The sequence below is a fragment of the Myodes glareolus genome, chromosome 24, assembly GCF_982192425.1.
Source record: "Myodes glareolus chromosome 24, mMyoGla1.1, whole genome shotgun sequence".
NCBI classification, from domain to species: Eukaryota; Metazoa; Chordata; class Mammalia; order Rodentia; family Cricetidae; genus Myodes; species Myodes glareolus.
The window spans coordinates 49,143,847-49,166,561 of NC_142049.1; the positions used below are offsets into that span (position 1 = coordinate 49,143,847).

At 56.5% G+C, this 22,715-nt stretch overlaps 3 protein-coding genes across 4 annotated transcripts; 1 reads left to right on the top strand and 2 right to left on the bottom strand.

Annotated features, from left to right (window-relative positions):
* Window positions 1–1,326: 1,326 nt before the first annotated feature.
* On the bottom strand, window positions 1,327–2,216 carry Pth2 (parathyroid hormone 2). The gene is made up of 2 exons (XM_048438004.3): window positions 2,029–2,216; window positions 1,327–1,870 (listed from the first exon to the last, which is right to left on the bottom strand). Exons 1-2 carry the CDS (start codon window positions 2,193–2,195, stop codon window positions 1,696–1,698), a joined length of 342 nt encoding a protein of 113 aa, XP_048293961.1. The 5' UTR covers window positions 2,196–2,216; the 3' UTR covers window positions 1,327–1,695.
* A 2,209-nt stretch (window positions 2,217–4,425) lies between these two features.
* On the top strand, window positions 4,426–7,330 carry Gfy (golgi associated olfactory signaling regulator). The gene is made up of 3 exons (XM_087901446.1): window positions 4,426–5,989; window positions 6,459–6,632; window positions 7,048–7,330. The coding sequence occupies exons 1-3, from the start codon at window positions 4,834–4,836 to the stop codon at window positions 7,239–7,241; spliced, it is 1,524 nt and encodes a 507-aa protein (XP_087757572.1). The 5' UTR covers window positions 4,426–4,833; the 3' UTR covers window positions 7,242–7,330.
* Window positions 7,331–7,485: 155 nt separating this feature from the next.
* On the bottom strand, window positions 7,486–18,980 carry Slc17a7 (solute carrier family 17 member 7). Of its 2 annotated transcripts, XM_087901445.1 has the most exons (13): window positions 18,784–18,980; window positions 14,120–14,372; window positions 13,464–13,538; window positions 13,129–13,247; window positions 12,769–12,883; window positions 12,605–12,692; window positions 12,375–12,461; window positions 12,140–12,282; window positions 10,985–11,134; window positions 10,751–10,883; window positions 10,012–10,122; window positions 9,556–9,683; window positions 7,486–8,822 (listed from the first exon to the last, which is right to left on the bottom strand). In XM_087901445.1, the coding sequence occupies exons 1-13, from the start codon at window positions 18,843–18,845 to the stop codon at window positions 8,529–8,531; spliced, it is 1,758 nt and encodes a 585-aa protein (XP_087757571.1). In that variant the 5' UTR covers window positions 18,846–18,980; the 3' UTR covers window positions 7,486–8,528. The 2 variants fall into 2 exon arrangements, with proteins under 2 accessions (XP_087757571.1, XP_087757570.1); XM_087901444.1 differs by lacking the exon at window positions 13,464–13,538 and having other exon boundaries at window positions 18,784–18,978.
* Between the last annotated feature and the right edge of the window lie 3,735 nt (window positions 18,981–22,715).

Sequence of the window (22,715 nt, forward strand, 5' to 3'; positions counted from 1 at the left end):
TTCCTGAGTTGTGTCCATGTGGTAGACGCTGCTGCAAGCGAGGCCCGTAGACCAGGGCTGGTCCTGCACTGCAAGTGCACTGTCTGCTCAGTCAGGGCGTGTCTGAAGCAGGCAAACCAGAGGCTTCTCTGACAGCTCCTCATTGGCAACTCCACAAAACACTGGGTCACGCAAGACCCCCTGCTTGCAGGTCTCTGAGCCCTCGAGTTGCCAGACTGCTGTGAAAGGGCCTCTGAACCTTAAGCGCGCCACAGGATCCTGCGCCAATAACTCTGGCGGCATCCTCAGCTTTCCCATGATTTACAAAGAGAGCCAAGTGGGATGCATCCTGGGAACACCACTCCCAACCCCACGCGTTCAGTTTTGAAAAGCGGCGCAGATGGGATACAGGCGGCAGGGGAGGATATTACAGGCTGAGAAGTAGGCTAGCCGGACAGCCCGGTCGCGGGAAGGAGACCCAGGGGTGGGTGATTTAGGAAAGGCAGGCTGGCAGCCACAGCGGGCTCTGCGAGTAAGATGCAGAAGTGGGACTGGAACCCCAGGCCATAAGCTGTTCCCAGTGCCCAGGAGAGGGTTGAGGAGGGCAGGCCCAAGCACTGGGAACGAGACCCGCTGCCTATGGGGCGGGGTGGGGATGGAGCCAGGAGGTCTGAGCCGATCCAAGTGCGGGAGGACAGGCCTGAGCTGGCGGGAGGAGGGGGTTTGAAGAAACGTGAGCCTGGTGTGATCTGTTGGAGACAGCGGTCAAAACTCGGATTTCTGGGCGTGAGGTAACGCCTCGTTACCAACCGGATTGATGTAGGCGCCGCCCGCTAACCGGTTCGGCACGGTAGCCCGGGCTTCCGAGGAGCAAGCAGCAGCTCCGCCCTCACAGCGTAAGAGCCAATAAGGATTCGGTCCGCCTCCAGAAAATGCAAATTTAGGAGAGCGGACTCTCGGGCCTGCTCTAGACCAATCAGGGCGCGGTCCGCTCGCTCCGTGTGCTCTCCGAAAAGACCGGTGTCCTGGGGCGGGGTGGGGGGGGGGGGAAATGGGGCCGCCGGGAGCTACGAGCTCTGATTGGTTGTCTGCTCCCCGAATCCCACGAACTCTTGCGAAGACCTTGAAGACCTCCTGGGTCAGTTGAACAACAGGCCCAGAAAGGTTGAGAAACTCCGACCCTATCTGGGCGTGGTGACACACGCCTTGCAGAGGCAGACAGATCTCTGTGAGTTCGAGGCCAACCTGGTCTACAAAATGAGTTTCGGGACAACCAGGATTGTTACAAAGAGGAACCCTGTCTTGACAAACCTAGGAAGAGGAGAGGGAAAAAAACCTGACCCAGGCGGTGGTGACACTCGCGTTTAATCCTAGCACTTGGGAGGATCTCTGAGTTCTAGGCCAGCCCGGTCTACAAGAGTGAGTTCCAGGACAGCCAGGGCTTACACAGAGAAACCCTGTCTCGAGAAAAGAAAAAAAAAAAAAAAGGAAAACCTCGACCCATCATAGAGCTGGATCAGGGCCCCACTACTGTGACAAAAGTAGAGCAGAGTGGCGACGGGATCTGGAGAGGGCAGAGACTCGGACAGACACTCGAAAGGGACCCCGGAGGCTGCGAAAACCAGTGAGGACGAGGAGGGGCCCCTCCCCACACACCCCTGCCAGGGCGGCTCAGCAAGAAGGCGTAGTCGCTGCGGGGCAGGCTCTTTATTGGGCTCAGGGCGCGTCCAGTAGCAACAGCTTCTGCATGTACGAGTCTAGCCAGCGGCGGCGCTCCAGGGCTGCTAGCAGGCGCGCGCGCTCCCGAAAGGCTGCGTCGTCCGCTAGCGCCAGGCTGCGCCGAGACAGGGGAGTACCCAAGTCCGCCCAGGCCCTGCCTGGGGCGCGGAGGCTGCGGGAAGAGAAGTGCAGGGGCTGAGCGCCAGGCCCCACGGACCGCCAGGCCCCATTGTGTTCTAACGTCAAACCCACCTCCACCCCGGCGTGTTATCTCGCCTTCCCTTGGGGTGTCTCTTCCCTTTCCTGGGAGTCGGGGGACCTCACACCTACCTGAACACACCAGTGAGGGGCAGGGCAACACCCGAGGCAGGGCCGGTGCCCCAGGGCACAAGCAGCAGCAGCAGCAAAAGCAGCAGCCGCCGCTCTCGGGGGCTCCTGGACACCTGGAAGGTCTCCATCACCTGTGGACACAGGGGACAGGATCTTGATGTCGTCATACAGCCCTGAACCTGGGAGCCCACGGTCCAACACTCACCATCAGCCTCCCTCCGGGCCCCCTACCGTGCAGTTAGCTCAGGCAGCGATGCTCACACCCTCCCTTATATACCAGCACAACCCCCGCCTTGGCAGTGACGCAGGCCGGGCAGGGGGCGCGGGGTCACTCCACCCCACGCTCATTAGGAGCCGCCAGCGGTAATGAGAAGCCTGGTGGGGGCCTCCGCTGCTGTGGCCGCCACCAACTAATTGGGACCCAGAGCTGGTACTGAAGAAGGGGAATGGGGGAAACAGACAGAGAGAAGGACACAAGGGGTGTGTCAGAGGGATAAAAATAGAGACTGCAGAGGGGGACCATTAGAGCACCAGTCGGGGACACAGAGAGAGGCAGAGAAGAGAGAGAGAAGAGGAATCTAAGAGGAGAAAGAGGGAAGGAATAACCTCCAGACAAGACAAAGACAGGGTGCCCTCGGAAGGAAATAGCAGGAAGAGAGGAAGGCCTGAGGGCTCTGGAGATGGGGAGGAAGGCTGAGAGAAGAGGGTGGGAAAGGATGTCAAGCTCAGCAGAGACAGGCAGGGAGGGAGAGAGGAGCAGGCAGCGTGCAAACAAGTGAAGTCACCACTGTGAAGCTGGACACAGCCCAGGGCTTCCACAGGTCTGTCTTACCCCTCCCCCCAGGGGACACCTGCACATGGTGAGGATAAAGCCCCGTCCTCCATACCTGGCATGTTTAAAGGGGGCTCCCAAGGACACCCCATAGTGTAGTACACCTCATGCCAGCACTCAGAAGGCAGAAGCAGGAGAATCCCCGCAAATCTGAGGCATGTGTGTGCTACATAAGACTGTCTCAAAGGAGGGGCAAATAGAGACCCTTCTCCCATACCATGGGCAAAGGCGGGGGACGCGAGCTTGAGAGGAGAAGTCTAAGTCTGGGATCCCAAACCTGAAGGTGGTCGAGACAGGGCCTTAGACCCCTGGGTTCTGGCAAGGGGGATACGTGGAAGCCTGGATTCTTTATTGTGAAGGGGACAGAGTCACCTAGTGGGATTAAAGTGGAAAGGTACCAGGGACTTGGGTTTGGTTGGGGAAATTGGAGAGGGCCCAGGACTTTTTTGTTTGTTTTCAAGACAGATTTCTCTGTGTAGCCCTGGTTGTCCTGGAACTCGCTCTATAGATCAAGCTGACCCAGAACTCACAGAGATCTGCTTCCCAGCTGCTAGGATTAAAGGTGTGTACCACCACTGCACAGCTGGGCCCAGGGCTCTTATATATGGGGAGTTTGTTTTGTGTCTGTTGGGCTGGTAGTTTTCAGGAGGTTTTTTATGTGTGTTTAATTGGTTGGTTTTATTTTTGTTTTAGAGTCAAGGCTTCACACTGCAGCCCAGGCTGGCCTGGAACTGGTTCTGTAGCCCAGGATGGCCTCAAATTTATGGCAGCTTTCCTAAAAGCCTCAGCCTCCCAGATGCTGGAATCAAAGGCATGGACCACCACCTGGGACCACCACCTGGGACCACCACCTGGCTCTTGTTTTATTTTGATACTGTCCTGCTAGGTAGCCTAGGCTGGCCTGGATCTCACTATGGTCACCCAAAGATGACTTTGAACTCATAATCCCACCTCAGCCCTCCAAGAACAGAGATCACAGGCCTGTACCATCATACCTGGCCAAACCTTGGCTTCAGAAGGAAAATAACTTAGTTAAATCCTAACTTCCTTCTCTGCCATAGTGATGAGGTCCTATGTCTGTTTCTTTAAGAACCTCAGCTTGTTGCTAGGCTCCCAGGATTCCCCAGGGAGGGGGTCAGGTGCGTCACCTGTGTGCCGCTGGGACCCTAGCGCCTGCCCCTTCCAGCGCCATTCAGCAGCACTCCCTGCCTGCCTCTTTGTCAGCGCTGGTCATCTGTTGTTGTCTTGGACACCACTGCACAGGTAAGAGACCCCATGACCCCAAGTGACCCTGTCCCACCCTCGCTCACTCCTCCATCTCTAGGCCACCATAGAAGCCATGGGTCCATCCTCTATAAACAGGGGACAGAGTTTACTGTCCTGCCTCCACCCCCTCAGGCCGAGGAGTCTATACCTCACATCCCTGTTTCTCAAAGGCCTGGAGCACAGATCCCAACATCATCTGACCCATGGTCCAAGGATCCCATGGCCTTTCCCCTGTAACCCTCAGCCCTTCACTCTGTAGGACTCAGAGCCCAGTAGCTTCCTTTCGGGGCCTTGGAGTCTTCCTCGAAGACTTCCTCTAACTCAGCTTGGGTCCCGGCATCTTGGGTCCTGATGTCTTAAGAGTCCTGGGAGGAGAAGGTCACCCCATGTCCCCTTGGCCATCTGATACCTTCTGAAGGTAGAATCTAATATTTGTGGGGCCATGGTATCATTGTGTCCCAAGTTTTCAGGGACCCCACTGGGAAATGCACTACCACTCTCGAATCCCTGAACTCCCGTAACCTTAGTGACCACAGTTATCAGCCCACACCAGGGACTTGCAATTGGGTTTTGCTGGAGTCCCTGGACAGACCTGGTCCTTCTGGAAGCCAGGGAGTGTGGCCCCTGGGAGTGTGTGTGACTCCAGCATGCTTTGGCTTTAACCTTTTCCTACCTACTCCTTCCACAGCTATAGAGTTCTCTGAGCCATGCAGCCCTTCCGCCCCATCTTCCTACTCTTCCTCCTTGGTTGTTTGGGTGCCAATGCGGCTCCCTCAGCCTCTCTGCCTGTGGGCTCCGACCCCCAGGGGACGGTCCAGCCCTCTAGGATGCCCATTGGTGCCCTAGATAATTCTCCTGGAGATGGGCCCACCCTGGGACACCCTGCAACAGTTCTTCCTGAGCCCTCCAAGTCACCCTCAGCTTCCCCTCATATTTCCAGGAAAAACTTAAGTGAGACCCCCAGCCCCAGCCTCTCAGATTCTCCAGAGACCCTCATGCCTGTCCAGCTCACAACCTCAGGCACAGAATCCCAGGATGCCTCACAAACAAACCCCTCCAAAACAATACTGCCAGAATCTTCTGAGACCCCCAAACCTGACCTGACTGCAATTTCCCAGTCTGGGTTTCTTGAAACCCAAAACCCTGATCCCTTCACAGCCTCACCCCCAGAATCTCCTGACGCTGAATATATTGACCCTACACCAACAGCACACCAAGACTCCCCTGAGACCCCCAAAGGACATACCCCCCAAATCACTCCTGGCGAAGAGCCTAAGACACCAAGTCCTGGCCCCACCCAACTCCTCGGCTCAAAATCCCTAGAGACCTATGACCCTGGTACCCCCAGAACCCTAAATTCTGCCTTACTGCCAACCACTCATCCTGACCTGACTGGAACTCCCCAGCCAGCATCTCTCATCACCCACAATTCCAATACCACTGACACCCCCCAAACACAGTTCCCCACAGCCCTCAACCAAAAGGCAACAGAGACAGCTGTGAGCTCTGACTTGGAAATCACCACTAGTCTTCCCGCCCAACCAGCAGCAACCTTCGGGGAGGAAACAACCACACCCAGTGAGCCAGGCTTGAGTCCCAGCCCAGCAGCCCCTGCAGCCACCCAAGCTGCCACTCCTGGCCTGTCCACCTCAGATTTCCTAGGAACCAAAGAGCTTAACGTACCCCAGAACTCGGGCCCTAATGGTCCAGATACCCCTCCTCCCTCGGCACGGATTGCAGGCCCCCCAGCTGCTATAGACAACCCCAATCAGGTAGCCCCTGGGATGCCACAGGCCCCTCAGAGACACAGCCGAGGAGAGACAGTCAACACTATCATCGTGGTGGAACGGGTGAAGGAGACTGGTGAGAACCTCAAGGCAGACGGCTGGGCCTGGACCTGGGTCTGAGAGAGGAGGGCTGGGCCTGGGCAGTGGGTCTGAGAGAGGAGGGCTGGGCCTGGGCAGTGGGTCTGAGGGAGGAGGGCTAGACCTGGGCAGTGGGTCTGAGGGTGGAGGGCTGGGCCAGGAGCCTTGGGTTTGAGGGAGGAGGGCTGGGCCTGGGCAGTGGGTCTGAGGGAGGAGGGCTGGGCCTGGGCAGTGGGTCTGAGGGAGGAGGGCTGGGCCTGGGCAGTGGGTCTGAGGGAGGAGGGCTGGGCCTGGGCAGTGGGTCTGAGGGAGGAGGGCTGGGCCTGGGCAGTGGGTCTGAGGGAGGAGGCTGGGCCTGGGCAGTGGGTCTGAGAGAGGAACACAGGGCCTGAAGTCTTGGATGTGAGGGAGGAGGGCTGGGTCTGAAGGATGAAGCACTCAGTTCAAATGGCTGTGTCATCTCTCAGGGGTGACTCTGGTCAGCCGCCCACGAGGCTCCATCAGTGGAGCCCTGTGCCTGTTCTTCGCGGGGACAGGGATGCTAATTGGCATCTTCCTCCTGCTGTGGTGTCTGTACCGCCGAGCCGCCAGACACAGGTCCTTTGCCCACCACCGGCTCCAGGACAGTGGAGATGAGCCAGGTGAGTCTTGCTCTCTGTGGAGTGCCCTCAGGGTTCCTTATCCAGTTTTCTGGGAACTTAGCACTCCCTTCTAAAGAACACAGACCCCACCCCCACCCCTGGGGCTGGAGAGATGGCTCAGAAGGTTCCAGAAGACTCAGGTTCAATTCCCAGCACCTACATGGCAGCTCATAACTGTCTGTAGCTCCAGTTTCAGGTGGTGTGACACCTTCACACAGGCATACATGCAAGCAAAACACAAGTACACATGAAATAAAATAAATTAAAAAAAAGAAAGAAAAACACAGACACCCCCCCCCGTAAATCTGGTCCTCCCCTCCCCCATCCTCCTCCTCTGAGATAGGCTCTCACTGTGTAGCCCAGTTTCACACACACACACACACACACACGCCTGACCCCACCCTCGCCCCTGCAGCTTTGCACCTGGACGCCCCGAAGGACCCCGTGGACCTCTACTTCTATGCCCCCGACGCGTGGGTGCCCTCGCACATCGCCACGCAGCAGCCGCCTCCCACGCCCGCACTGCCGCCCAAGCTGCCCCCTCCGCCCCGCGGGCCGCAGCGCCTGGAAGCCCTGTCCCCGGCCGCGCTGTCTCCCAACTTTGTCTGAAGACAGCAGCACCGCAGGCCCAAGCCTGCTTTGACGCCTAGAGGAGCCGCAGAGCCAAGCAGAGGTTCCCAATAAACCATCTTCCCCCACCAGCGTCTGCGCCGAGTGCTTGGCGAAGGGCGGGGGGTGGAGAAACTGAGGCCCGGGCTGGGGTGAAGCCTGGGTCTGCACACCCGCGCTCCCTAGGCCAGGCCTGGGGTCCGCCCGGCCCCGCGGCTCTTGTGACCCACATCCGGCGACAGCCTAGTCTGTACACCAAAGCGTTTATTGGGAGTGGATGGGGCAGGGCAGGGTTCACGGCACAGAGACAGACACCAGGACACAGCCCTGCCCCGGGAGCAGCCCCTGCCCCCAAGCCTGCTCCTCTCCTGGAGCTCCTTCGCTTCTCCCACACCTTCCCCAGATTGCTGAGCTGAAAGAGGGGTGTCCATGAGGGAAGCACCCCAGATTTGGAGTCATTTAGCCCCTGAGGGACACAACAAACGGTCACTGAGAAACTGAGGGCAGTATGACCCACCCAGGGGAGTAAAGTGCAAGGATTTGTGGGGGAAAGGGAGACCCTGAAACCGCCCCCCTCGGGGGGAGGGGAAGAAGTGACGGCTTCCAGCCACTACTTAGACCTGAAAACTGAGTCAGAAAAAGAGCACGGGTGAGCGGAGCCACGTCGGCCATTTCCCTGGACATTGTACTAAACTAAGGACAAGGCCTGGCAAACCGCTGATGCTGGGGGGCGGGGGAGAAGGAAGGGGTGGGGGGGACTTGAAACCGCCATTTTCCCCTCAAAACGCTGGTGAGAATCGGTCCTTGGAATGGCGGGCGAGGTTGGTGGCTGGTCGAACCAACCGGGGAAATGCAGAATTAACCTGGAAAGCCCTGGAACTGACAGGGGATGACCATGGATCTTTCAGAGTTGGGGACCAGCTGAATAGTCTTGGGGTAGCCTGAGAATCCCTGGGGTCCTAGGAAAAGGTGTAACCTCGAAAGCACAAGAGAAAGAGGTTGAACTGTCCATCCAAACAAAGCCCTGAAAGGAGAGATTTGAAACCACACAGGCAGACAGGCGGAGAACCACCTCCGGGGGGTTGGGTAGCCGTGAAACTGCTACTGCAGCTTCACCCCTTGAGGAGGAGAGAAGGGGAAAGGGTGGCTGGACAGCACTGCGAACGAGGGAGACTTGCATCTTAGGCCTGAGGCAGGACAGCGGAGTCGGGTTCCTCCACACTGCCGCCAGGCTAGAGGTGTGTCAGTGGAGGTCCTGGAAACTGCCAATCAGTGGGAGGCACGTGGTCAGTAGTCCCGGACTGGGGGCGGGGGCCTCGGAGGCTGAACTGTGCTGTGCGTGGCCCCATAGGAAGGGGGAGGCGCTGGGGGCGCCCCCGGGGGCTCAGCCTCATCTTCCATTTCACTGTCATCACTGCCAGCCAGCTGGTCGTGGCCAACAAAGCCACACTTCTCCTCGCTCATCTCCTCTGGCTCTGCCCACGGCTGCTTCTCTCCCGAGGCAAAGACCCCATAGAAGATGACACCCCCATAGTGCACCAGGGAGGCGATGAGGAACACGTACTGCCACTCCTCCCGAGTCTGGGGGCAGACAACACAACACGGCAGAACGTCAAAAGGGGGCGGGACACGGGAGGACGACCAGCATGGGCCGCAGGAGATGCTGGCTTTAAAAAGACATGTATGGGGGCTGAAAGGATTGCCCAGAGGTTGAAGGGTCTTGGTGCTTTTACGGAAGTTCAGTTCCCAGCACCCACATTAGGCACTCACAATGACCCGTTGGGCGCCCCCTGGCCTCTGTGGGCACAGCACTTCACGTGCACACACAATTGAGAATAACAGGAGGCCAGTGTGGCAGCGCACGCCTTTCACCGGGCACACGAGGCAGAGGCAGGCGGGTCTCCGTGAGTTCGAGGCCAGCCAGGACCACATGATGAGCCTCTGACTAAAAGAATAGCGTTGCTGAGGCGGCTCAGCGGCTAGAGGCGCTACCGCCCTTCCGGCCTGATTCTATCCCTGGGACTCACGTGGTGGAAAGAGGGAACCAACACACATCCCATAGCACAAAATAGCTCACACGCTCTAAGTCGATAAAAAAAATTAAACTAATAAAAATAGATTTTTTGAGATAAAATCTCTGAGTTTGAGGCCAGCCTGATCTACAGAGTAAATTCCTGGGAAGCCAGGACTGCACAGAGAAACCTGTCTTGAAAAAAAGAAAAAAAAGAAAGAAAAATGAAGAGATAAAAGAAAGGGAGAGGAGGGAGGCTGGTACTGGAAGGTTCCAGGCATTCATCGGGAGGTCTGTGCTAACCTTGTGCTTTGTCATTGCACCCACGATGATGGGGCACACCATCCCAGACAGTGTGCCCACGCCATTGGAGATGCCCATCAAGATGCTGGCATAGCGAGGGGCGATGTCCAGGTGGTTCACGTTAAACCCTGGTGGAGCATCAAGTCAGCAAACGTCACACCAGACCCTCACTGCAGGGTCGCACCCGCCCCCTCCTCCGCTCTCCTGAGGCACTCATTTTTAAAACATATATGTATTATGTGTATGTCTGTGAGGATATATACGTATGAGTGTAATGCCCATAGAGGCCAGAAGGGGGCATCTGATTCACTACTGGTGGTTAGGTAGCCCGTGGGAACCAAATTCAGGTCATCTGGGAGAGTAGCAAGTCTTCATTGCTGAGACAGCTCTGTTGCTCCCGAGGAGCCCATTCCAGTACTGACTCCATACCCCCAGCTACCCATCTGGGGTTCTCACCAGAGATGGCAAAGCCGCTGAAGCCCACAGCCAGGACAAGAAAGGAGATGGCCACACCCTTGGAGTGTGAGTATCCAACCACCAGCAGCAGCGTGGCTTCCATCCCAAAGCCTGTGAAGGACCAAGTCTCCCGAGTCTCTACTGTGACCCCACTGGCCACCCTGCACACATACCCAGTCGATTTCACCCCAGCCCCCTTCTTTTGACCCCATCTGGTGACCTCTGACCTGTGGAAGACCTGACTCCAGTTCCACCAAACCAGAGTGGATCCTGCTTCCCCAAGACGCAACCCAGCCCATGTGTTCTGGCTGCTCTGCCTTAAAAGGGCCCACTGTGATCCCACCTTCTGACTGGGCCACACTCTGTAAGACCCAACACCCCATGTCTGAACACTCAGAACTCAGACCTGTCCTTATTGCATAATGAAGCCTGGGACCCCACTCTCAACCATCTTGCTAGGTCCCCACCCATGACCTGTCTCCCTGAAACCCCAGTTACGGCCACTTTAGGGTGACTCCTGGTTTTAGAGTCATATAGGACTCAGGCCCCCTCCTTCCGCTTGGATTATCTCTACACCACCTGGGTCTGTACTCATCCGCCTAAGATTTCCACGTGGTGGTCTCCAAACCTGACGTCACGAAACTGTTGCACGCTGCCCTTACTCAGGCGGGGCCGGGTCAGCCATGCCCTTTGACCCCCCCGCCCCCCCGCTGTGCTCCGCCCGGGCCCCACCACTCACCCCCGCAGTTCATCAACTTTCGCACATTGGTAGTGGACATTATCCGGCGACTGCGCAGAAAGTCGGCAATCTGGCCCCCGATGGGCACGATGATGGTCATGACCAGGTGGGGCAGCGCAGACACCAGGCCCACCTGTGAGAACAGGTCATGGGCAGCCACTCCTCCATCCTCGCCTGGGGATGCAGGCACCTTCTCCCTCACCCCCACTGAGTCCCCTACGCCTGCCCTCCAACCTTGCTGATCTCAAAGCCAAACACTTCTTCAAAGTAGGCAGGCTGGGAGATGAGGAGCAGATAGAAGGTCCAGCTGCGGCAAAAGTTGGCCACAATGATGGCATAGACGGGCATGGATGTGAAGAAGCGCCTCCAGGGCGTGTTAAACTTCTGTGGGAGGGGAGGGCAGGGGAGGGGAGGGAAGGGGGGGAGGGGAGGGGAGGGGAAGGGAGGGGAGGGGAGGAGAGGGGAGGAGAGGGGAGGAGAGGGGAGGGGAAGGGAGGGCAGGGGAGGAGAGGGGAGGAGAGGGGAGGAGAGGGGAGGGGAGGGGAAGGGAGGGGAGGAGAGGGGAGGGGAGGGGAAGGGAGGGGAGGGGAGGGGAGGGGAGGGGAGGGGAGGGGAGGGGAGGGGAAGGCAGAGCAGACCATGCTTAGACAGATACCTGGGCTTGGGAACAGTATGTCCCTTCAGGGACCCCACCATAGCTCACTGAAGCCTCAGACATGGGCCTCATCTTTACTCTCAGGGCCTTAGGAATTCTAAAACTCCAGCTTTAAGGTTGCATCGTAAGGATGAAGGACGGGTCCTGACCCCAGAGGTCCTTCAGTTTCAGATGCTGAGCCTCATGAGAACCCATAAATGTGAGCCCAGCAGAATGTTAGGTCAGTCACTCCACAGAGTTTAGCCATAGCCACAGCAACACTGACTCAGCCCACCTTATACCTAGGCTCTAGGTCTGAGCTCCATCCAGTCTAATATGGAAACTAGCCCAGTTATTTTCATTTTCTTTTCTGTTGTTTGTTTGTTTGTTTTCAGTAGTGGGAATAGAATCCATGACCTCATGTATGCTAGCCAGGCACTCTGTCATTGAGCCACACCCCACCCCTCACTGAGGGATTCTGGGCAAATAATCTACCTGTGAGCTACACCCCTAACCCACTTTTCACTTTTTAACAAAGCTTCACCAAATTTCCTAGCTTGGCCCTGAACTCACTTTATAGCCTGACCTGGAACTTGCAATTCTCCTGCCTCAGCCCCTCAAGTAGCTGGGATGACAGGTCTTTATTACCAAGCCCCATTTGGCCCCAGCCTTTTGCTTGGTAGTCCTGTCTCCTGAGATTTGAGCCAGCCCCTCCTCTCTGCCCTGCCCAGCCCTACAGCCTCAAGACGACCAACCGTCACAGGGTTCATGAGCTTGGCACTCTCTCCGATGGCATCCTCGATGTATTTGCGCTCCTCTTCTGAGATGCTGGGGTGCAGTGCAGGGGACTCATAGGAGACCAGTAACCAGAATAGGTACCAGAAGATCCCGAAGCTGCCTGGGGGTGGGCAAGAGGGAGATGGGAGCAGGGTGACATCTGGCCTCACTCAGCCCCGGTGCCACCCAGAGCCACGCATTCAAGTCCCTCACCATAGACATAGAAGACAGAGCTCCATCCTGAATACTGCACCAGGACCCCAGCGAGGGGCATGGCAACCACTGCCCCAGCATAGGAACCTAAGGGAACAAGGAGAGTAGAAAACAGGTCTGTCGTCCCTGGATCCAGGAGAGCGGACCCTCAACCCCCGGAACCTACCACCTAAGCTGAGATCACAGCTCAGCCCCCCTCACACAGGAGCCGGCCCCCAGCCCCCTCTTACCACAAAAGGCCGTCGTCGCCAGGCGACTCCGTTCTAAGGGAGGGGCCCATTTGCTCCAGATGCCGTGGCAGGCAGGGTATGTGACCCCCTAGGGAGGGAGTACAGAGGTCAGCGAGAAGATGCTGGGTCACAGCGGGGAGCAGGGCTTACGGGACAGACTTTACCTCCACCAATCCCTGCAAGATCCTCACGAAAATGACACAGCCATAGTGGACACGGGCTGCTGAGGGGATCAACATGTTTAGGGTGGAGGTAGCCACAATGGCAAAGCCAAAGACCCTGTTGGAAAAGGTGGGGGAAACGGCAGGAGCAGTGAGGCAGGCACGTGGTCCCAGCCGTCTAGCCTTCCCAGCATCCCTAAAATTTTGCCTCTCCTGCCCACAACAGGACCTAAGGCCACCTCTGAGATTTGCCCTCAAACAAGGACCCTCCCAGCTTCCTGCAGCCAAGTCCAGGACCACGCTCGAGCTCCGCCACACACAACTAACTGCACTTTCTGCCACCCCGAGACTCCACCACTGTACCTGTTGGCTGCGAATTTTTGGCAGATAAATCCTCCGGGAATCTGAGTGACAATGTAGCCCCAGAAAAAGGAGCCATGGATGAGGCCGACGGTCTCTGGATCCCAGTTGAACTGGGCTTTCTGCGGGTCAAAATACACATCAAACTAGCCACCCTCCAGACTCATCCCTCCGCCAATCAGCACCCATAGACTTAGCGACTCAGGCCATCAGCAACAAGATCCCCTCCCCTTCCCCAAACCTGCCAATCAGAGCTCACTGGAGCTCCGCCCTTCTATGTTGCCAGGGCTTGCATTTTAGCTATAAGCTCTGCTGCCTAGTTCTACTTGCTTGCTTACCTCAGTATCCCCTCCCTGAACATCCCCAAGCGTGGGGGTGACTGCCTCCTGTTTGTGGACAGACCTGTATGGGGTCTAGGCAGGGCCAAGAAGCAGCTAAATTAGGGGTGTTCCCTGTGTATTGCAGCAAAGGTTGGGGCTTCAGGTAAGCTACAGACCAAACTAAGATTTTTTTTTCTTTTCCCAATTATGGGCATGGCTTCTGGAATACCCAAGTTAAAATAGCATAAATCTGAGCTTGGACGAGGCTTTATGTGTGGGCCAGAACTAATCAGGTGGACAAAGGCAGAGGGCAGAGGTCAATCTGGAAAGGATCTTAAAACAGGAGTGAAACTGTTTACATGTAACCCTGGGACGCAAACGCGGGACGCAAACGCGGGACACAGCTGTAAGTGAACTGGCTACAAGGTTCAAAAGTGGACCCAGGTAATGAATATCAAACCTAATACCGGTGTGACCATTCCTAATCTAGGCTGGAAAAGGGCGGAGCTTTCTTTATAACAGGGCGGGGCTTAGGAAGGCGGGGATTGCAAGAGTAAGGTCGGATCTATAGAGAGGCACGGATGGGCAGGACTATGGAATTGTAGCTGGGAAGGAGTGTGAACTGGCCGCTTGCGCCAACATGGGCCGTGAGCAGGGCTCGCCAGAGCAGCTACCTGCACCACAACGTGGCCCCCACGATGGGTCGTGCTGTTGTTGACCATGGACACGATGGCCACACCCAGGTTGCAGCGGATGCCGAAGCTGATGCAGAAACCCAGGCCGCTCATGATGGCGATGATGTAGCGGCGCGGCAGGCCAAAGCAGGTGCAGTCCACCACAGGCGGGTCCCGTGTGTGCGTGGTCACTGGGCGACCGTCGGCGCTCAGCTCCAGTGTCTCTGCGCCTTCCTGACGCTTCTCTAGCAACCTGCAGGGCAGCGAGAAGCAAAGACTCAGCAGTCCAGGCCCCTCCTCCCGGTGACACAGGGGTTCCCGGCTTAACCTTGCTTTGCTGTTCTCTCCAGGATGCAGGCATCTCTAGTCCTGTCTTTCCCTCCCTCCATCCAAGAACTCAGGGTTCTTTCTCCTCCTTGTGACACAGCAGTGCGCGGAAAAACCCATGTCTCTTGTCAGACCTCAGAATTCCTTCCAGTCCCAGGGGTCCAGGCCACCAGCTCGCTCCTGCCTGGATTCCACTCTAAGGTCAAGAGGTTCAATCACCTCCCCAGCCTTCTCCCCTCTCACCACTAGGGAGTTAGAGATTCTACACTATCCTTTGGGATCACAGAGCAGGTGCCTGCAAGCCCCTACTGCCAGCTCCAGGACTGTCCCCAGCCCCCTCCAGCAGATGCAGAGTCGAGTCTATTTGAGTCAGCAAAGGTACAAAGAAGGGACCTGTGTGCAAAGGTGTCAACAAAGCAGATGCTTCCAAGCCACCCCGGCTATATATACAGACCCCTCCCCCTGCCCCGGTCGCCCTGCTTCTAAGCCCCAGATATAGGGCTGAAGTCCATTCCCACATGTGTGGGTTCGGGAGTCCCTGTAGGTGCTGAGTCCAGCAGTTTGACTTGAGCCCCCCGGGGAATCTAGGGTTCAGACTGTCAGCCTGAGGAGCAGGGAGGGGGAGTGATGGCTGGTGTCCTGGCGGGGGACAGATGGCCCTGGTAGGGAGACTGGTGCATTCATTCCCGAGCACGACTCTCGCCTCCGCCCGATCTGCATCCAGGATTGAGTGTGAGGATGGATAGGGCTCATGGAAGGGCTGTCTCCCAGCCAAAGAGAGGCTGCTGGAGACAGATGGGGAGAGACCAGAGGGTGGGGAGATTGCTGAGATGGGGCGACAAAGACTGGGGCAGAAACATGGGAGGTAGACAGAGAACTAGCCAAAGATTTGGGGAAGGGGCAGGAACCTAATGGAAGGCTAGAGACTGAGAGAGAGAGAGAGAGAGAGAGAGAGAGAGAGAGAGAGAGAGAGAGAGAGACCAAAAGGGGGAGATGACAGAGACCTAGAGAAAGGGAGAGAGGGCCAGAGAATGAGACAGACAGACAGACTCAGGAGAGACAGCAGGAACTGACTGACATCCAAGTTAACAGACACAGACGTGGGTGAGATGGGCAGAGTCTCTGATATCAGAAAATGGAGAGATGAGGGGACCTCAGGACTAACGGGCAAGGTCAGTGAGGTCCCTGAAGTATGGAGACCTCGAGACTTCAACGCGGCCCCTCTGAGGCGGGTAGGTAGTTAGGGGATCGGGCTGAATCCCAGTAAGGGGCCAGAACAGATGGAGGTGAGGGAGACTAGGGCGGGGGAGGAAAGAACAGCCAGACGGGCTGGGGGGAGGGAGGACCAAAGAACTTAAGGAGGTGGGGAGGGGCAGGCAAGAAAGGGGTGGAGGCAGAAACCAGGCCTGTAATCCCAGCACTTGTGAGGCTGAGGCAGGAGGATTGCTACAATTTCAAGACCAGCCTGGGCTCCCGAGTGAGACGATGAGGGACAGCGGAGATGGAGCCCAGGTGGCAGTGCTGTACAAAGGTCTGAGTTCTAATCCCACCATTGTATATGCCAGGTGTATCGGCGCACATCTGTAATCACAACACTTGGCAGAGGCAGGAGGATCAGGAGTTCAAGGTCATCCTTGGCTATATAGTTGAAGCCAGCCTGGCTAACACCAGACTTTGTCTCAACAAAACAAGCCATATGGGGACGCTCACCTTTAGCTACAGTGCAATACGGCAGAGGGAGGGTCTCTCTTGAGTTCCAGGCCAGTCAGGGTGCACAAGAGCCTGTCAAAAAAGGGGGGGGGCTGGCCTGGGGATAGAAAGAGGGGGGGCCTGGCTTGGAGATAGAAGGGGGGCTGGCCTGGGGATAGAAAGAGGGGGTCCTGGCTTGGAGATAGAAGGGGGGCCTGGCCTGTGGAGAAAGAGAGAGGGTGTGGGGAACATCAAGGAAAGGAAGATAGAAAGAAACAGGGAGGAGTCAAAGACTGGGACTCAACACCCCCAGAATGAACATAGGCTAGAGCACCCCGCATGTTTGCCTCCATAGAACATTACCTGTGAGACTGGAGTTTGACCCAGGCTGATTTCTGATATCTGACTGACTGCAGGTGTGGGTCTAGCCCCAGAATGTCGATATGTGCTGTTTACATTAGGTGTGGGATCTCGCTAAGGGTTTTCAGACAGGGATTCTGAATCGCATACAGAACACAGGGCAGTGCAGGTGGGGCAGGCTAGGCGATGTGTGCATCCAGTCTCAGCACTGGGGAGACAGAGGCAAGGCGATCCGTGAAGGGGCCAGCTTGGGCTACCGGAGCCCTTGTCTCAGAATAACAAGAGTCACAGAGAAGCCCCATTTCCTCTCTGAATGACCCCAACTAGGCCAAGGATTTGGTGAGGGATGTGTTCCTTAGGGTGGAGTGTCCCCAAAGGAAGACGTGTCTCAACTGCTCTCTCAAGATACCTGCCCACTCCCTGCATCTCTTTCTCCCTATGCCTTGGTAGTTTTTTTTTTTTTTTCTTGTTTCTTCCTATTATAGAACTAGGAAACTGAGACTCCAAAAACAGATGTCACAGGTCCAAGGTCACACAGGAGAAAAGCAACTTGGGCCTGATCCAGTCCTGGCCCCCAGCATTGCCCTGCCCAGAACCTGGCCCAAAGAAGCAAGGCTCCTTGGCTCCTGGCTCCTCTTTGTCTGAAGTCACCCTGGGTTACCTGGTCCAAGAGACCCCCAGCCCCCACTAGCATCACTCATCTCGGTCTCCAGGAGCATCTGCAGCTCTTAGCTCTCGCTCCAGGCTGGGAAGGAGAATGACCTGTGTTCAACTGATAAGTTTGGTCCTCAGTCATTGATCCCCCTCCACTGTCAAAGTGAATTCTGGATTTTGTAAGCAAATAAATGCTTGGCCCCTCCCCAACTTTCTGCTGCTTCTCCTGGGGTCTCTGAGGTTGGAGAGGAAAGGCAAGGCTGGGGACCCAGAAGGGAAATGGAGAGACTAAGAGGGAGGACCTGAGGACCATCTCCCTCCTGCTCTCGCCCCCTCCAGCCCCCTCCACCAGCATGTCTTTCTCTCTAGCTCCCCTGACTTCACACTGGTGTATTTTGAGAAACTCGTGAAAGGAGGCGAGAAAAAAGGGTGGGGAGGGGCTGGGAATTGGAAACCGGAGAGGTGAAGTGTCTCAGCTCCCCTCCACCACTGCCCCCCACTGGGTGAAGCATCTCAGCCCCCCTCCACACTGCCCCCCACTGCACCTTCTTGCCCCCCTCTCATGTCACCTGAGGGTGGGGTTAACTTTGGAGCCAGGTGAGCCACAGCAAGGTGGACTATCAGACTGGCATTGGACTCAGGTGGCCCAGTGAGATCACCGAGGACCGTGTAAAGATGGACCAGGGCCCTGTATGGAGGAACTGGGGTCTAAGGGCACCATGCCCACGAGGCCATCTCCTCCCCGCACTGTAGATAGATATTTTTAGGCTTCTCAGGAGCTGAGTAATTTCTCTGACTTAGAGCCAGAGCTGGGGTTGGGGGTGAGGGGCTGGGAGGTGTCCAGGCTACCTCAAGGGACACTGGGGTCATTGGAATCGTGGTTCTGGATGGAAGCAAATCTCACCCAGTTCTAGCCTATATCCTTTGGGAAGTCCATATTACTCCCCAAAATTAATTTGTTTTTTTGTGACCTGAAACTCCCTCACCCTCAGAACCTGGGATACCCCAGATTTTTCCTCTCAGCTTAACCCCCCTCAAGGACAAGAACCAACAGCCCCAATCCGCTTTAGCTCCAGATTAAATGCCTCTAGGGACAGAACCTGGGAAAGAGGAGAGACGGGGAGAGCCAGGGTGGGAAGATAGCAGTCCGGGGGAACGGTCAGAGATGACAAGAGAGACAGAGATCAGAGTGGGGACCAGAGGTCCAGAGTGGAAGAGCGGGGGGGGGGGGGGGTGCAAGAGGCAGGGTCGGGACTGAGCCCAATGGCTTCTGGTCAGAAAGAGGGGACAGAGACCCAGAGGTGAGGGGAAGAGGAACCCGGAGAGTGGAGACAGATCTAAAGTAAAAAGACAGAAGACAGGTGGACAGGGACCCAGAGAATAGGGAGGGATACACAATCTCAAAGAAAAAGGCCCAAAGTGGGGTGAGGTGCAAGCGAGGGGGGGGGAAGGGGAGGGAGATAATGGACCAGGCAGGATGGAGGACAGCATCCACAGGACGGAATCCTGAACAGCTGGGTGGGCCTCCCCACACCATGCCAGGGTGTCCTCTCTCTTCTCCCTCTGTCCGTCTACTCCCGGGTGGAAAGGGGGCATCCTCACCCTTCCCCTCCCAGGAACCCCACCAAGCTCACCGGTGCAGCCTCCCCAGGGCGCGCCCCGCCAGCTTCCGAAACTCCTCCTGCCGGAACTCCATGGTGGCTGTGCCCACGCGGGTGCCCTGCCAATCCCCCCGCCCGCGGGCCCGGGCGGCCGCGTCCGGGATCCCGGGGTCCGCCCCGGCCCGGCCCGGCCCCGCAGCTCCGCTCGGGGGGAACCAGGCTGAGAGTGCCAGCTGCCCGGGGCTGTTGCGGGACTGAACGTCGGGGGGCGGGGCGGGGCGGGGCATTCACGCCCACCCAACGAGGCCCCACCCCTTGCAGTCAGGGCCCTCACTCTCTTCCCATCCAGCTACCTGGACTGTAGGCCAGTCAGCTAAACTCCTTATCTTGCAGACTAGACCCTCTCTCTCTCTCTTTTAACTCTCCCACCCCAGAGCCTCTACCTGGCCATCTCAAGGCCACGCCCTCGGAACCGAACTCTGAATTGCCTGGTGCCCCGCTACAATCCGGTTACCAAATTACTCTGCACCGTCCACGGGAGGTCCCTCCCTCCCTGATCTCTGTGCTGAGCTCACTTTTCCGTCTGAGCTTTGACTCTCTCATTTTCTTTTCTTTAAAAAAAAAAAAAATTGAGAACGGGAAGTGATGATGCAAGCCATTAATTAATCCCGGGACTTGGGGAGGCAGAGACCCTGTCTCAAACAACAAACAAAAAACTGGGCAGCCTGGCAGTGGTGGCTGCACCTTTAATCCCAGCACTCGGAGTCAGAAGCAAAGTGAATCTCTGAGTTCGAGGCCAGCCTGGTCTATAGAGCATGTTCCAGGACAGTCGGGGTTACACAGAGAAAAAGCAATTGATTGTTAAAGGGCTGGGCGTGGTGGCACACACCTGTTATCCTAGCTCTTGGGAGGCAGAGGCAGGTTCTCTTGAGTTCGAGACCACCCTGATCTATAGAGAGTTCCAGGACAGCCAGAGCTACACAGAGAAATCCTATCTCAAAAAAAAAAAAAGCTTTTTGTTTTTTGAATTTTTAATTCTATATGTGAGTATTAGACCAGCATGTCTACCTGCACTACTTGTATGCCTAGCAGCTGTGCACACTTAGAACTAGCATTGAAGACTGGCGGTGGTGGCGCACGCCTTTAATACCAGCACTCGGGAGGCAGAAGCAGGCGGATCTCTGTGAGTTCGAGGACCATGTCTCGAAAAACCAAAACAAATAAATAAATAAAGGTAGCATTGAATCCCCTGGACTGGAGTTGTGAGTAACCATGTGGGTGCTGGGAACTGAACCCAGGGCCTCTGGAATTACCGCTGAGCTATCTTTCCAGCCCCATCTTTCCTTTGGGGTGGGTCCCAGAGCCCCACACAAGCTAGGCAAGTCCGTGGCCCTCACTCTCAGACTGGCCTTGAACTTAGGACCCTTCTGCTGAAGCCTCCCGTGCCACTGGATCGGCTTTCCCCATAGTCTTCCGATTCCACTATTCCCTTTGAGTTCTACTTTTCCTTGGGGTTTATCCACCTCCATCCTTCTCTTTCTGAGTTTCAACTCTACCCCTTCATCCCTTCGAATTCTGCTCCCTACTCCTGTGTCCACCACCACTGCCCTTGGTGCCCAGTGGTTCCCTTCGCACTCCCTTAGAATATCCCTAGGCTCTATGACGCTCTTTTGAGTCTGGGCCCCATCGGTTGAGTCTCAGCTTCTTTCTGAGTTCTACCCCCAACCCCTAGATGTGTCCCCCTACTCCTGCGGACACCCCGTGTTCTATCTCTGCGTTCTGGGGCCTGGCTTCTCACCTTAAGTCTGTCCCAGCTGTGACTTCCTCTCGTGTCCCAGGATCTGTTCCCGCCCACCAAGTCCTCTTCCCAGCAGATTCCAATCCCAACCCTTGTAGTGGAGGAACCCTAACTCTCTGGTGGCCCTCAAACCAACGCTTTTCCCGCTGCGCATCCAGCTCCGGGCCTCAGCAGGGTGCTGATTTCCTCACCGTCTCTCTCCCCATGTCGGGCCACAAATGCATTTGGGATTAAATTTTCATGATGCGGCCCAGGAGGGGACGAGAGAAGCCCATCGAGCGGCAGGCGGGCGCGGACGATCTCGGTCGAGTCTCCAAGTCCCCGAGGAGGAGGGAGGCGGGCGAGCCGCGCACACGCGCCACCTGGTGGCCGTAGAGCCTCGGACTGCGTGCGGAGGAGGCGTCCGCGGCTCCGGGCCAGGTGTGAGGGAGGAGCAGATGGTGAGGAGGAGGGAGTGGGAAGGGGGCCCCCGCCGCTGCCAAATCCCGGGCGGTCGCCCGCACCATCACCATGGCGACGGAGGAAGGAGGAGCGCACCCGGCCTCACACTTTTCTAGGACCTAGAAACAAGTCCTTCGGTGGCCCAGGGAGGGCCTCAGTCTGGACTAGAGGCCCCGGTGACTGTCGCGCTCGAGTCAGCCCCGAGCTCGCCCGCCACCCCACGTTTCTATATGCCCACGGCTTCTAGATGGGACAGTCCTAGCTAAGACGCCTTAATAGCTAAGGCTTTCTTGCGCCCTCACGTGGGCAAGACTCGCTAGTTTGCTTGCCGGCATCCTGGAGCAGGATCCATGTCGCTGTTCTACAGACCAGCGTGGAATTTGTCATCCTCCTGCCTCAGCCTCCAGAGCATGTTACTGAAGGCATACCCACCGAGCTTGGCTACAGGACAGACACACTTAGGACTTTACCAGCTTTTCCAGCAGCCGTACGGCCATGGTTTTGGTTTTGTCGTAGTTTTCTTTATCACAGGGTTTTCTCTGTGTCTGTCTTGGAACTCACTCTGTGGAGCAGCTGACATTGAACTCAGAGATTTCCCCCACCACCACCACCTCTGTCTCTTGAGGGCTGGGATTAAAGGCCTGTGCCCCCGCTGCCAGGAATCTCTGAGTTCAAGGCCAGCCTGGTCTACAGACCAAGTTCCCAGACAAACAGGGCCAAGCAGAGAAATCCTGTTTTGAAAAACCAAACAAAAAAACAAAAGCTAAAAACTACATTTGGGGCTGGAGCGATGACTCTGTAGTTAAGAGCATTGTTGCTCTTGCAGAGGGCTGGGGTTCAATTCCCGTCACCTTTAGGATGGCTCATGACCAGAGGATTTGGAGCCCTCTTTTGAATTCAGCAGGTAAAACAGTGTGTATGCAGGCAAACCACTCATACACGTAAATAAATCTGAGTGTGTGTGTGTGTGTGTGTGTGTGTGTGTGTGTGTGTGCGCCTGTAGAGGTGAGAGGCCAACTTTTGGGAGCCAGTTTGCTCTACCACGTGGGGCACTGAAAAGGATCTGCAGTCCTCAGGCTCAGCAGCAAGAGCGAGTTCAAGGACAGGCACCAATAACTACAGAGAAACCCAAGGCAAGAAAAGCAAAAGAAAAGGGTGTAACTCAATGGTGCAGCAAATGTATGCATGGCATTGCATGTTTTTCCAATGTTTCTCTGTGTAGCCCTGGAACTCGCTTTGTAGACCAGGCTGGCCTCGAACTTTGTGGATCCACCTGCCTCTGCCTCCTGAGCGCTGGGATTAAGGTGTGCGTCACCACCGACTCCCTAGCATATGCTTGGCATTAGACGCCTTGGGTTACAGCAGCACTGAAAAGGGGAAGGAATATTGGGAAGTAGAGTGGGGGTGTCCCAAAGGCAAGACCAGCACAGCCTGCGCCAGGAGGAAGTGCAGCTGAGTCAGCAGGAAGTGGGAAGGGCTAGACTTGGGTGTGTTTGTGATAGGAAGCTGGACCCCAGGCATGGATAGAGTTCATGGAGTAGGGGCAGAAACCCAGAGACGCTGCTTGAGTTTGGTTGCTAAGAGACCAGCTAGCATAACCCCCAGTCGCAAGAGAGCACCCATTGCACAAGGGGAGGCCATTCTGGAGAGGGGGCACTAGGAGGAGAAGCAGAGTCGGTGGTGGGGGACACTGTTCTGTGAGGTCAGACCTGAGCCTGGAGGCCCA